The sequence below is a fragment of the Octopus sinensis genome, unplaced genomic scaffold (assembly GCF_006345805.1).
Source record: "Octopus sinensis unplaced genomic scaffold, ASM634580v1 Contig15467, whole genome shotgun sequence".
Taxonomy (NCBI): Eukaryota; Metazoa; Mollusca; class Cephalopoda; order Octopoda; family Octopodidae; genus Octopus; species Octopus sinensis.
The window spans coordinates 111,578-127,262 of record NW_021833744.1 but is presented as its reverse complement, the minus strand read 5'-3'; the positions used below and the strand labels follow the sequence as shown (position 1 = coordinate 127,262).

The window sequence follows — 15,685 nt, the reverse complement described above, 5'->3', positions numbered from 1 at the left end:
TTTTTAGAAGATTTAAACGAACAAATAGTTAGAAATTAGTAACAAGAACTAAAATGAATTAATATTCCTCCCCCTCATCTTCTCCCTCGTTGTCGACGGAATCGACACCGACCTCCTCATAGTCCTTCTCCAATGCAGCCAAGTCCTCTCTCGCCTCACTGAACTCGCCCTCCTCCATTCCTTCCCCGACGTACCAATGAACGAATGCTCTCTTGGCGTACATCAAATCGAATTTGTGATCAAGCCTGCCCCACGCCTCGGCAATGGCAGTAGTGTTGCTCAACATGCACACAGCCCTCTGAACTTTGGCCAAGTCTCCTCCGGGGACGACAGTGGGGGGTTGGTAGTTGATGCCGACTTTGAAGCCGGTGGGACACCAGTCGACGAACTGGATGGTCCTCTTGGTCTTGATGGTGGCAATGGCAGCATTGACGTCCTTGGGCACCACGTCCCCCCGGTAGAGCATGCAGCAGGCCATGTACTTGCCATGTCGGGGATCACACTTGACCATCTGACTGGCTGGCTCGAAACAGGCGTTGGTTATCTCGGCCACGGACAGCTGCTCGTGGTAGGCCTTCTCAGCCGACACAATGGGGGCATAGGTGGCCAACGGAAAGTGTATTCGGGGATAAGGGACCAGGTTGGTTTGGAACTCAGTCAAGTCCACGTTGAGTGCCCCGTCGAATCGGAGGGAGGCAGTGATCGAACTCACCACCTGAGCCACCAGCCTGTTCAAATTGGTGTAAGTCGGTCGTTCAATGTCCAAGTTGCGTCGACAAATGTCGTAGATGGCCTCGTTGTCCACCATGAAGGCACAGTCCGAGTGCTCCAAGGTCGTGTGGGTCGTCAGGATCGAGTTGTACGGCTCAACCACCGCCGTCGCAATCTGGGGGGCCGGGTACACTGCAAACTCCAGCTTTGACTTTTTCCCGTAGTCAACCGACAGTCTCTCCATTAGCAACGAAGTGAAACCAGACCCAGTCCCCCCGCCGAAGCTGTTGTTATGCCAATGCCTTGGAAACCTGTGGAAAATGAGGAATCCCTGCAGTCCTGTGCACTGGTCAGCCAACTTGCGGATTCTGTCCAACACCAAGTCAATCACTTCTTTCCCCACTGTGTAGTGTCCTCGCGCGTAGTTGTTGGCCGCGTCCTCCTTCCCTGTTATCAGCTGTTCTGGGTGGAACAGTTGCCGGTATGTCCCTGTTCGCACCTCGTCTAACCAATCAGCCACATTCCTTCACTCACCCACCACTGTTGGCTCAAGGTCCACAAACACTGCTCGAGGAACGTGCTTTCCTGCACCTGTTTCCGCAAAGAATGTGTTGAATGAGTCGTCCCCACCTCCGATCGTTTTGTCCGATGGCATCTGTCCATCTGGCTGGATTCCATGCTCCAGGCAGTACAGTTCCCAGCAGGCATTGCCAATTTGTACTCCAGCTTGTCCAATGTGAATTGAAATGCACTCCCTCTATATGTCTATTAGCAACAAGCAGCCACAAACCATTCAGTACTGTGTTACTATGTGCGCGAAATTTTATTTATCATGATTTTATGGCTTGCCAGTCCATATCTATTCATGATTTATTTCCTTTATTATAATTAAACATTTTTAGGAAAATAGCATCTTATTATCATTATTTACAGAGAAATTTAATTAACATTATTTTTATATCCTTGTAGGAAACATCAATATTGAAAGTACCCAAATTCGTTATTCAGTCTACGTCGTGTCCTGGCTTCGCGTCGATCGGTTGAAGAAACTAAACGGAAAAAGTACCCGTCCCTTCTTCACGCATACAACTTCTTCCTAGTTTCCGCGGAGAAAGTGGTTCAAACAGTAAATTGGTGATAGTTTTCCCAAAAAGAAAAAAATTTCCGAAGATTAGGATCAATGAATTGGTTAATTTTTTATCATTTTCGTTTGGGGTTTAGTCAATAAATTCATAAGTTTTATCCTTGCATATAATTCTTCAAGTTACTTTTTCAAATCTACAAGTCTAATCACGATCTTAAAGTCAAACACACAAATTTATGAAAACTGATAAATCTTTACCAGATTTGTGGTTTACTTAATCTGTCATAACACAAATTTCTAACGTGATTGTGCATGTCTTGAGTAAAACACGTGCCTATGACCATTCCAAATATACGTGACCCCAGTCTCTGAATGACTAATAATCAGAATTATGAGAAAGAAAAAGATTATAATTGTATTTTAACTGCACAAAAGTGCTTCATTTTTGTAATTAATCAAGTATAAGGTTATATATAATGTAAGCTCAATCACGTGAAAAGATACGATTTGTTCGTGAATGGTTTACATTGTTCGATGCACTGTTCTTTTGAGGGGTCATTTGGACAGAAAGTGTTGTGATCGTATCTGCAAACATGAAATAAAAAAGACTACCCCGATTCTGTGACAGGATAGCTATACGAATAATTAAGTCTACTGGGGTGCCAACAACAAACAGAGGATTTAGCACACATTGATGACATTTGCCAGTACGGATTGTTCCTTTGGGACTGACAACACGACTTTATGGAAGGAGGGCGAATTGGTGGAACATGTTCGATCGGATAGACGTACGGAGACTGGCATGCGTGTGTCCAGGCAGTGGAAGAATACATAGCCATACAACTTTGGGCAAACCTACATGTAATTTAAACATACAACCATGATGTATTAGGGGACAAATAATATGGAAAGTTCCAGAACGGGAAGTGAACTGCCATCTCTGAGGTTGCCCTCTGAGAGCAGTCAGTGCACAATATTTGTCTCAGTGCGTGCATAAAATTTGCCACGTCGGAGGAGTAGGCACTCGCTGAGAGGGGATCCTGTGTCTCCGCCGATTTTAATAACTGCAAATTAAAATGGGTCAGGAAACCAATAGTTGTATAACTTCTAATTTCTTTATCGAATATTTTATTGGATTTTTGACACGAAATCCAGTTTTGGAGGAATACTCCTTGGGGTCCTAAAAATCAAAACCAAGAACTCACACGAAGTTTCCATGTTTCTTTTTTTTCAAAGAATTCGGCAGTTCTGATCCCTGAGTTAAACATTTCTTCGCTCGGGTACCCGACCGACTTGCAAATGTACCGAATCTGGAATGTCCAAGTACTCTCTAGTACCTGTTCATACTGATTGGAGCCCGGAAAGATTGCCCAGTTAGTCACGAGCTCTCCCATAATGCACCCAAGTGACCACATGTCAATCGCGTTCCCGTACTTGCACCCAATAATCACTTCCGGGGCTCTATTTATAAAACTGAGGACTCCAGAGAACCTGTAGTATCGTGATTGGAGGTACGACGGAATTTCGTTCTGGGACCTTGAAATGGCGGAACCAAAGTCAATGATCTTCACCCAAAAAGGATACTTCTGGTGGTTGACGATCATTATATTCTCCGGTTTTAGATCGGCGTGGACAATTCCACAACTGGACAGTGTAATTAGAGCTTTGAGAATCTAAAATATTTGGCAAAATGTCTACTTGGAATGTGATTGCTCTGATTCCGTAAAGAGGCACCGATTTGAACGCATTCATAAACTCGTACAGATTTTGCGAGAGCAATTCACAGACAATGAAGATGTGTCCCTGGTGCTCAAAGTCGTCCAAAAGCGAAATTAAGTGCCCATTTCCGTTTAATGGGTCGGTTGATTGGAACATTTTTAGAAACGATATCTATTTGTGGTTGAAATGTATTTTCAAAAATAATATAGGAATGGGCAATACCTCGAGCATTCCCTGTCTTCTATACGATGCCTGCTTTCTGAGCACTTTGATGGCCACGTATCTCTTTTTCTCGTGTTGCAAGGCCACTGCGACCTGTCCGAAGGTGCCTCTGCCCAAATATCCGAGGACAGTGTAATGGAACAGACCAGAGTAAATATCCTGCAATATTTCCCAAAACAATTACTTCAAATTTGATTAGGCGATAATCATCTACGCAGTTCTGATTACCAATGAATTTATTGTGGCAAAATGGTTCAGATAAATTATAATTTTCTAATTTAATTTGATTGTGTATTGGCTGACCAAATCAGATTATCGACAAACCTTTATCGAATTTGAGGATTTAGTTCCCTCGTTGCCCAGGAAAACTCGGTGTGAGGGCACCCGATGATTCTAAAATGATTGAATAAGCGGAATATTAGTGCATTCCTACTCGTATAAAGCAATCAGATTAGCATGTTCCTCTCGATCAATATGCACTGCTGTATATAATTTTTTTACTTGTTTATTCCTGGTATTATACTTTAATCGCTTACATAATTCTTACAGCAAATTATATTCCAGTATTAGCAAATACCTTTCCACGTTCTGTCCCTTTTTGGATAGGATTCATGTTCCTTTCGTATGGGGAAAATTTTGGTGCTTGCCTCACCTTGAACAGATCTTTTGAAATAACTCCTTCCATTCTGTTTCAGCAGTAGAGTGCAAAAGGACTGTCTAAGCAGAATTTAAGCGCAATTCGACACAGCTCAATTTATATAATTTTAATCATTTCAAATATTTTCGTAATCGACGATGAAAATCGACACTGTTAGAGTGCACCAATTCTGATTAAACATCTGGATTGGATATGTTGTGGACTATATCATTCCGTCCTTGTTTATTTTCACTTTTGGTGGTTTTCTACATCCAAAATATCATTAAATACATATATTCGTGACAGTATTTGAAAGCTGTCAATTATTAATAAAATATGAAAATTTGAGTCTCAAACAAAAAATTTTAATTTCTTGAAACAATTTGTTAAACATTTTTACTTAGGATTTCGACAGTCGAAAACGGACATGGAAGTAATTTCCAACTTAATTATTTCCGAATTTATAAAAAATTAAGGACTAACTAAAACAACCCCCTGACGTGGGATTTGAGTGCATAAAAGTAATTGTTTAGCAAATAAATGGGACATGTTGCATAGTAACCTGATCGACGACTGAGTGGCTTAGCTCACTATAAAGCTAATTCGAATCAATATGAACAGGCAGTTGAGAATGCAATTTATTTTCCATTGATTTCCTGGTATTTTCGGAAGCTGCCTAATTAACATAGATCATTAATGTCCTTTATTAATTGATGTATTTACATTATGCTGATTTTTATTACTTTTCAAATAAATGAACCTTGCGGTTTCACATTAAAATAATGTTAACTTGGGTGATACCACGTCGAGCTACATCCGGATAGCATCGACCTCAATTTATGTTCATTGCCAATTCAAACCGTCTCAACTGCCATTCCCATTAAATTGATGATAATCAATGTCATCTTGACCAACAGGCATTAATTATCAATATTTTTTATGTTCAGCTATTATTTGAACAAGATTTATTGTTTCCATCACATTCAAATCTGCCAAACTTTCTTCCTAATACCTGTTCTATAAATATGTGCATAATTAATTATCGTCGATTACTTAAATTTGGGTGGTTCAAAATATAAGTTTTCAGGACTAATAGAGTGTTGCCAAGCAACTTTAAATGATTCGGTTCTATAAAGACCACGCATTATTCCAGAAATATTAGTTAAGAAATTCTGTTTTCAGATTTATTTTATTATTTTTAAGAAGCACTTTCACAGAACCAAAAAATTATATTAACTAAGGTTTTGCCACACGTTGCATAATCTGATTCACTAGTCGTCTCCATCGTCCTCTGCTTTACTCATCTGATTTTAGATCTAGGTCTTTTCAGATTTTGCCGAATTAAAAATTAGATTAACCAAATTACCAGACATTAATAATGAGTTTGGTTCCTAAATAACTAATATATATTTGTGGTTTGAGTTTTAAGAATTAATACATTCAAATTTCTCTGGTTTTTACCGAATAGTTGTTTGAAGATTTTATTTCTGGTTGAATATTTGAAATATTCGACCGTTCAAAATCCTTTTATTTTCTTATAATCATTTTTGGACACTATTTATAAAGAAGATGTGATTATATAATGACGACTATCATTAACTCAGTTAGTCGCCCAGCACTACCAGATGTCAATGAAATTAATTATTAAATATCGTGTCTGAATACGTTGGGACTGTTCATTGTCTATACTGACATTAATCTACGAACTGTTTTATTACCATTGCTACAAAATGACATTTTAGTTTCAAAGTGCAAGAAATAAAATTGGGGAATTAAGAAAATGGCAATTTCAGAAAAGTTTGTTAGTGTAAATATACTGTTTGACAGAGTGAGTAACCAAATGGTCAATCGGAGCCCCCGTAGCCAATGCATGTCTGTCATATTTCGATAATACAACCTGATCAGCGACGCAGAAATATTGTTCTTACAAAAATCCTCAAAAAAGTACAGTTTCGACTTATTCTCAGAGAGGATATGATTTTCCTCCACAATTTTATTCGTGTCGTGCCCATCCCGGAAGAGACCGCAAATCCATAATGGGAGATCAACCGACAGACCTGTTTTATGCAAGAAACACTACATCATCAGGAAGCCACAAATTAGGAAGGGAGAATGACAGGAGGATATCAGCTCCTGCAACTCCAATTACACGCAGAGGGCCGTGTTCCAAAAATAATCCAAACGGGTCTGATAACTTTTTTGTTCTTACCTGTACCCTCCTCAAACATAGTTTGAAAGTGGTCAAAGGTCACTCTGGTTGGAGTCCAGTCTTCCCGAGTCATTTCCCAGTCACTTACTCTGCGGTGTCAAAAATAGACATCTTGCTTTATGAAGGATTTTGAGGACTCGGCAGCCAGTTTGCACATTTTCAGCCGATGTTGTGCCTGACAGAGTCCTGGTTTGGAATATTTTTGATGGACTGGAGATATAATACAGGCCACTGCAGTCAAATTTTCCCTGGCAAGTCTATGCCGAGCGAGTTCTGAAGGAATGCACATTGGACGTACCAATAATTCGAAGGTGAGCAATCGTTATTGGATTAAATGACCCACAAAATACCATCACCACCTTCATTATTATTTAAATGCATATTTGTTTCTATATTTTATTTATATAAAGCATTCTGAGGGCTACTTAATTCGAACAGTCCGCAATGTAACCTCGACAGATTTGACCAGTTTTGACTCATTTTGAACATACACTTAACCCTCTCAAATTGGTCACAAATTGTGATTTTTTGGTACTATAATTTGTATTTTTCAAAAATTCTGTTTAATAAATTTGAATTTTATTAATAAAATTTGTCCCACATGTCTTCTCGTTATAATTATACTCGTCTGAATTTTAATCAGAAAATAGAAATTTTATCTTATAAAGAGGAGAATTCTCAGTTTTCTTGTCAGCATTTGGCCGAAAGAATTTCTTTTTTGTTTAATAAAGAAATTTCAAAAAACAATCAAAAAATTTGGAAGCATGCTCAATTTGATTGAAGTCAGATGATTGAGATGCTTAATCATGAATTTTATATTTAATATCTCTCATGTTTTTTTTAACTACTCGCGAATTATGGCAAGGGCCTAAATGAATTTAGTATTTGACCAATTGTTTTGGGTAACACGTCAAAATTAAAATTGGTTTTGGCAATTTCAGAAAAGACATAGCAGAAATTGATGGTTCAACATTTTTGTTGGGCATTGTACATCATTTCGCGGTTCACTGATAAAAAATTTATCTATGCTGTCCAAAGTGTACTATTTGATTGCCACTAATCAGATAATATGTGACTTTACCTAATCCAGTCACCCGCTTTTCATTTTGGAAATTTTTATAAAAAAATTTAATAGTCATTAGATCCAAAAGATTTTTTGTTCATAAAAGATTTATTCACTTGAAAAAAGAAAGTCATTAATAAAATTATCTAATTAAAGCTTTAAATCAAGTCTTAAATAATTTTTTTCTGATTTTTCTATATTTACCTGCCAGGCAACAGTCCGAAATAATCAGAATTTATTTATATTTATTTAAATTTTCGGTTTTTTGAGATATATTTTTGTTCATTTATTAGGCTTAATTGTTTTTTTTACTTTGGTTAAACTACTGAATTTGTCTAAATGCTTTTTGAATTAGAATGATTAAAAAAAATTAATATGAAGGGAGAAAATTCTTAAAAATTCGATAATTTCTGCAAATATTTTGTAATAAAATTCTCAAATTTTATAAATTCTTTATTATATAGGCATTGTTTTTCGATCCCAATCCACTAGAGTGATTAAAAAAATTAACGATTTATTATTTAAATTGAATTTTATAGAGGGAAAAGTTAAGATGTTGAACAAAACTTATGTAATAAACGGTAAATCACTACAGTCAAACCCCTCTAAACCGACTCCTCGGTATACCGGAATTCTGTCAAAACCAGACCAAAATTCTGGTCCCGATTCACCTCATATGCCATAACTGCTATTTAAATTTTTAATATACTGGATCTCCGTTATTCTAAATATTGAATTGCAAACAATGATAGATATATATATTGCGAACAACTCAAGAGAAAACCAAAAACTAGAAGATGATAACATGCAAAGAAAATGATTACGTCGCCAATTGTCTTAAAATAATAAATAACTCGATAGTTTCTAAAAATTTTCCTCTTGGATACTATCTAGTCCAGGGGTGTCAAACATGCGGCCCGCGGGCCGCATGTGGCCCTCGAAAGACATAGGTGCGGCCCTCAGCGTACTTTGCCAAACATAAGTGCGGTCTGATTTAATGGCTATAAAATGCAAAAAATTATTTTTTATTTTTTTACATTTAATTAAAATTTTTAATTGTATTTTTAAATCGTGTTTGTTAATGTCACGTGCTTCTTCTTGAATAAAAAAGAAATGCTCCTTGAAAGATGAACGGAGAGTGTTTCAAGATAAATGGGAACTTTTCTATTTTTGCACAATGGTTGATGGAAAAATACATTTTTTGATATGTAACAAGTTTATCGCTATACTGAAAGAATACAACCTAAAGAGGCATTATCAATCTAATCATCTATCATACAATTATTTCATGCTCTTGAAAAAATTTATCTTGTTTAAAGATATTTCATTAACAAGAAACACTGTTGCCGAACACATTAATGAAATGGCATGAAATTTGAAACACCAATTAAAGTCTGATTTGTTAAAATTCGAATATTTCATTTAGCATGCTCATTTTAATTGTATTATTCATCAGAAATATTTGTGCTCAAAGATATTAAAAGTGGAAAATACCGTTAGTTTGGTCACGAAAACAGTAGACTATATCAGAGGTCATCCCCTCAACCACCGGTAGTTTAGTAAACTGCTGACAGATATTAATAATCAGTTCAGCGACATTCCTTTTTATACTCCAGTCCGCTGGTTATCACTTCACAAAGTTGGTAAAAGATTTAAATAATTTTATTTATGGAGATGAAAGTGCAAAACACAGACGAAATGAAAATCAATCTTGAATCAAACATTTGGCATTTGCAGTGGATATTACCACACATATGAACGACCTTAATTTAGAATTGCAGGGCAAAGACAAGCTCATAACTTAGTTGTCAGATCATATCAAGTTTTTTATTTCGAAAATAAAATTATGGAAGTTTCAGCTATTAAATGAAGATTTACGTGCAAAGAGCTCAGGAATACTGTTGATGCACATAATGTAATGAATTTTTCTCAGTATGAAAGACAACTAGAATCGTTGTTAAAGGAATTTCAAGAAAGATTTAATGATTTTTCGTCTTTTGAACAACAATTTTCATTATTCGCATCACCATTCTCTTTTAATGTTTTCAATGCAGATGAAAGTTTACAAATGGAACTATTGGAAATCCAATCAGATTCTATATTTAAAGCTAAATATTTGGAGGTTGGAATACCTGCTTTCTTTTCATATCTTCCTGGAAAGTTTAAAAATTCTTAAAAAGTTTTCAACAAAAATCATTGCTATGTTTGGTTCGACATATGTGTGTGAACAGCTTTTTTCATTTATGAAAATGACAAAAACTGCTCAAAGAACACGACTAACTGATGAAAATTTATCCTCTTTAATAAAAGTCGGAACTACACGAATAGCTCAGCCTGACATATCAAAAATTGTATCTAAAAAAAGATGTCAATCCTCTGGAAGCAGCTCTCACCAAAATTAAAGGGCGATAATTCAATAATTTAGTTTCTCTTAATAATAAATATCAGAACTAATCTTCCCTTAATGAGAAATTATTATAAATGCGGCCCTCGAAGCGAAATTGTTACAAAATGCGGCCCTCAAAGCGAAATGAGTTTGACACCCCTGATCTAGTCGATTAATACAGCTAAGGTTTACGTAAAATTAAACACAGTCCTCCCCTGCTTTAATAAGTGTAAATTACAGTCAAAATATATTATATTAACGACAATCCCTAAAACAATTTACTGCTCATTCATCTCATAAATAGATTAGTCGATAATCCAATGAGAGAAGAATAATTTGTCGACTTAAACATATAACTATTTATTGAAAATCCCAAAAATTGGGAATGATCTCTAGTTGAGCAAAACAAAATAGTCTCGAGTTTTGATAAGCAAACAAAGCCAAAATATATAGAGAAATTAACACGAAAAATGATAAACAAATGCTCGACCGAATCTGCCACTTTGCTTGCAATCAAAATCCTATATTACTCGATTCCGACAATAGAATAATCTATTATTATTATTCAACCAAGACCACCGTCTAAAAACACAAAATAACTAATCAGGTGATCCCAGCTTTCCTGAGGACGGTCCTCATTTTCCATACGTACTTAACTTGTTCCCGCACATTTTCTTTAGGGGCGCGGCGGGCATATCATTGGGTATGTCGTTCCCCGTTTCTTTGCAAGATCCGTTCAAAAGTGGTAACATTTAGCTGCTCGTTTGGTTCTTCTAGAGATTTGCAGACTCTTGATTGAATTTTCAAATTTTTTTTCCGATTGGTATAGTTGGTCGTATTTTCCCACGCTGCGTAACTAATTGTGGGTTCCATGGACTGCTTACAAACGGTTTGGCGAATTGCGAGGCTAGTCCACTGCCTGCATTTTTGCAGAAAAATTCAGAGTATGTTGAGTTTCTTTATACATCTTGTAATCAAATCATTCACTTGGTGCGAGAAAGACATATTGACGTCTTATGTTACTTCCAAAATATTTTGCGATTTTTGAAATGGTATCTCCGCATCGTTTAAACACAGCTTTACTGTCTCTTTGCTGAGGTAAGGAGAGAAGTAATCGACTTTCCTGGACTTGTTGATAGTCGATTTACTAGTATTTACCCTTCAAGACCGTAGAGGTAATTTTGCAGCTTTACCGCTGCTGTTGCGACTTCTCTGTTGCGAGAGACAAACACAATATCATCTGCATATGATAAAACAATTACATCTTCAGCTTTTGGCATCGGGAGATCCAATAAGTACATGTTTAATCTGATTTATCTAAACAATAAAGCAATTCCTGAATCTAAATACATATTTCTATTGATTTTACTGTTTCACTTTTTCGTTATAAGTAAATTTAATGACTTGTTCAAAATACCGGCATCCCCTCTATACCGGATAATTCTCTCGGTCCCAAAAGGAATCGGTTTAGAGAGGTTTGACTGTATACATTTTTTAGACAAAAATCATTTTTTATAATTTTGAAAAAATTAGGGAAAGGTATAAACTGTAAGATTTGAGTTAATAAAAAGATGTTGACTGAGATAAACATATTTTTTAAAAATAACAGATTAAATTTTCAAATTAAATAAACAATTACTACTTATTGACATTCTTTAAAACGTAGTTATAATTCGGAGGTGGTGAATTGACATTTTTTAAAACGTATTTATGATTCGGATGTGCTGCACTTTGAAGTTGATTAATAATTCTTTATCAAAGATTAAATTAATCCTCCAGTTTCAATTACTGGATCTGAATAATATTTAACATTTCAAAATATAAAAAGTTGCTAATCCTGAAAAATATAAAAGTTGCTAATCCTGAAAATTTGACAATAAATTCATTCAGATGAATTCTATCCTAAATATTGAAGGTTTTTACGCGGAGAGGATTTAATCTTGATAATCCCTAACCATGATAATTCAAAGAAAAGTTTAAATGGCCAACTTGAGTAATTTGATTATTTTCCGTGGCAGTAAAAATCCTTACTTTTGGGGTTTAGGTTTAACGTAACCAGACTTACTACTCTGGTTGAGAAAAATTTGTTAATATATTAAAGTATTCACAATAGAAAACAAAGGGAATGATTAATTATTTCATTTTTGCGAAAATAACAGTAAATAAGTGTGTAGATTGGTTGAGTAATTATAGAAATATGATTTAAAACTTGATATTGATTGCTGCCGATAGAAAACAAGGGAAAAATAAACAAATTAAAAGAATCGCATCGTCAAAATAAAAATGGAATTCGTTCGATAGGGTAATCCGAAATCAATATTCCATTACACAAACAATCGAAGTCTTCTATTAATGGATTAAAAAATATTAATTTGCCAAACAAATTTGATTGATCTCAAAGTCATATTCGATGGATTAATGTCAAACAAACGCATCTCGGCAAAAAATGGGGTTTTTATTATTGATCACTTTTCAAAAACAGCTGCTCGACATGAGTAACGTTCGAACGGGCTTGTCTAATACTTGTGTTCAATAAAATATTAAATCAATCGCATTTTTACGAAACTTTTTTACTTCCATAAATATTTTTAATTAGCATTAGCGCTCCAACTGTCAACAGACAAGAATTCTGAAGGTCTCCTATTTTTGTTTTGAAATTCCAACTTAATCATTGATTGGCATTATTTTACTATTTTTGAGAAATGGAACAAATTGAAGAAAAAGGGTAATTCTCATTTTCCAGCAAATTAATTCCTTGATAAGCAAAGAAACTAATAAAGTGACCTTTCTTTGATGTGTCCGTGCTATTTTGTCGCGATTTATTAGTCATTTCGGCGCTTTTGTTTTTGTTTAATGTCAAATAGATCTCCTCCCAAAAATGCATGTCATCCTGACCTGCCTTCACAGCACAACAGTTCCGATGAGAACTCTCCCACCGACAAATGTCCCAGCTACGAGGATGGTAAAAGAAAACGAAAACGAAAACTCTTCAAATGTAGACACTGCGACTATTCCACTGCCAAAGAAGTGAGTGATTCAATTTACTTTCAGGAAGACTTTTACCGCCATAAAGAAGACAAACATTTGGACGGTGGGGCGGCCTATCGATGTGAGTTGTGCAGTTTTGTGACTCGAATGAAACATCATTTGGACTACCACAATTTGTCAAGACACAATAGTGGAGAAAAACCCTTTTCTTGTGACAAATGCGAGTACAAGTGCATCAACAGGTCAATGCTTAATAGTCACATGCGTTCTCATTTGCCCCCATGTTCGAGATGTGGAGTCACTAAGTTGTTATTTCTCTCGATTGGGTAGATGCAAATGTTCAAAGATAAGACCAATGAAACAACCTTCGACGAATAATAATGTTAGTCTGAGGTCTACATTCGACATTCCCTTCATTTCCGACGCAAGCAAAATGTATTTCTTTCAATCTTAGTACTAGGCAAGTAATGATGCACCAATATATGGTCAGGTTGTCTATTAACGTCCTAGTCGATGGTATTCCAGCCATATACAAACTTTCCTTATGTTTCCACCATTCCCCAGTTGTGTCAGTCCCTCATTTCTAGAAGAATCCCCTGCTTTCTGGAACCGACTTTCACCACTGTGAGGGAAGCCGAAGTCTGTCCTTCCATTGGAGAAGAGGAAGAAAACGTGAAACTGACATCCGACCTACAAGAAACGTTTCTCAGCAAAGAAGAACATAAAGTTGTCTCCGAAAAAACAGAAGATGGTCTGCATGAGTGTTACACGTGCGGAATTCTGTACAGGAGCGAGGAAATGTACCACTTACATATGTCACTTCATTCTGAACAAAAACTCGAATGCCAACTTTGCAAAAAAACGTTTTTGTCGGGACTTTCGTTTGATATGCATATCCGTGATAAACATAACGGGAATTATTTATCATAGCTATTTTTTGAGACTGCGTGTCTCTTGCTTTCAGTTTTATTTTAATAATGGTTTGTGATATTAAAGGTCGTTTAAAATTATATTTTTATATGTTTAAATAAGTAAATATTTAATAATAATTTTAAATAAATGTACATCATTCACAAAACGGTCGAGGTGGATGTCTACAAAGTATTATATATTCAACAGCGATGCTGACATTGAAGAGGACGATCACAACAAATTTGAATCCCATCAAACCTTTGGTTCAGCAGAAGTTTCAAAAGCATCTCGAACACCCATTTCCCAGTCCAATTTCATAAATTTATAAAAAAGATCATTCATTACTTTCCTAAACCAGGGGGAAGGAGGAACAATCCATTTAGGAATATCCGAACACGGAAAGGTCTTGGGCGTGGATCTCAACGAGGACAGAGTTATCTTTCTCTAATATATCCAGGCCGATCACATCCTTCTCGAAATAAACGACATGTGCCTACAATACAAGCCCCATGTGTCCCCAAACATGTATTCTGTCGAATTCTGTCCTGTTCTGTCCCCCAACCAGCATTTAAAACAGTTTCCGTTTCTTAAAAAAACGTATTTGTCCTCCTCATAATGTCAGAGCTGTGACTGACCAGCCAAAACATCACGTTTTGCGAGGACAGCCATGTTTTTGCAGGAAAATGCCGGTTTGTGTGATTGGTGAGTGTTTTAGTGTACATTCCGTTATTTGGTGAGAATATATATCAAACCGTGGACTTCTCCCTCAGAGACTTGTCTGAGTCTCACCAAATGTCGTCTCCCGCCGATTTATGAGGACGAAAATGGGAATGTGCTCATCAGGGTGAGGAATTGTGTCCAGAAGGTGACTTACGAGAGGATAAATGTAGATTTCGAAGGAGGATTTGATCACACGGACAAAATATTTGGTCCATCGGGAATATGCTGATCAATTGAACAGGTTTACGACCAAGCTTATTATCTGCAGTGTCAGGAGTGCTTATTTTGATAAATTTGGGTGATTTATTTCTAATTCGAGTGTTTGTGAGATTGTTTTATGATATTAGCCAGATTTGATTACCTTTCGTGTTCTGTAAAAAAGAATTGTTCTTTATTTTGAGTTTGTCCTTTTGTCGGTTTAAGAACAGTCGAGTCTGTTTTTTGAGTAACCTCGTTTTACGGGATGTTGTTAAGCCTGAAACATTGGTTTTTGATTTAATTGAAAACAAAAATTTTATTTAGAATGTGTTGTGGTCACAATGGCATTTTGATGGTGTTGATTTTTACAAGGGTGTTAAGAATTTGCAGGCTTCTAAAAATGACGTAGTAAATTATCATAATATGTGTCAGAATCACCGAAAGTATCACAAATTACATTGCCTTTTATCTCGCAAATTAATTTGACATATTCCAGGTTCGCAGTTAGTATAAGTAGCTGACCAAAGCATGTTCATTTAGTTGTCTTCGAAGGTCTATTTGTACATAAACTTGAAATTTCGATTTTAGATTGATTTTTGTTATAAAGTGATTTAACTGAAGCAATTCAATTATTCGATAAATGACTTGTGTCATGTCTGACTGTAACTTAAGAATTAAAAGCAAAATTATCACCCAACTGTGAATAAAACTAATTTTACAATTTGCATATTCCCAATGAATTAATAAAGCTAACTTATGGCTATTTCGACTTAGTCATAGTAAAACTGTAATCTAGGTTTAGAGATTCTTTATTCCTTTCCAAGTGATCTACGTAA

At 35.9% G+C, this 15,685-nt stretch overlaps 2 protein-coding genes and 1 long non-coding RNA gene across 3 annotated transcripts; 1 reads left to right on the top strand and 2 right to left on the bottom strand.

Annotated features, from left to right (window-relative positions):
• On the bottom strand, positions 1-1,474 carry LOC115230390 (tubulin alpha-1 chain-like). Its single transcript, XM_029800591.2, has 2 exons — positions 1,246-1,474; positions 1-1,215 (listed from the first exon to the last, which is right to left on the bottom strand). The coding sequence occupies exons 1-2, from the start codon at positions 1,364-1,366 to the stop codon at positions 59-61; spliced, it is 1,278 nt and encodes a 425-aa protein (XP_029656451.1). The 5' UTR covers positions 1,367-1,474; the 3' UTR covers positions 1-58.
• A 1,658-nt stretch (positions 1,475-3,132) lies between these two features.
• LOC118761589 lies at positions 3,133-3,959 on the bottom strand. The gene is made up of 3 exons (XR_004997491.1): positions 3,737-3,959; positions 3,287-3,685; positions 3,133-3,256 (listed from the first exon to the last, which is right to left on the bottom strand). It is a non-coding gene; the product is annotated as an uncharacterized LOC118761589 (long non-coding RNA).
• Positions 3,960-12,660: 8,701 nt separating this feature from the next.
• Positions 12,661-13,421, top strand: LOC115230400 (protein hunchback-like). The gene is made up of 2 exons (XM_029800599.2): positions 12,661-12,756; positions 12,896-13,421. The coding sequence occupies exons 1-2, from the start codon at positions 12,734-12,736 to the stop codon at positions 13,347-13,349; spliced, it is 477 nt and encodes a 158-aa protein (XP_029656459.2). The 5' UTR covers positions 12,661-12,733; the 3' UTR covers positions 13,350-13,421.
• The last annotated feature ends 2,264 nt before the right edge of the window (positions 13,422-15,685 follow it).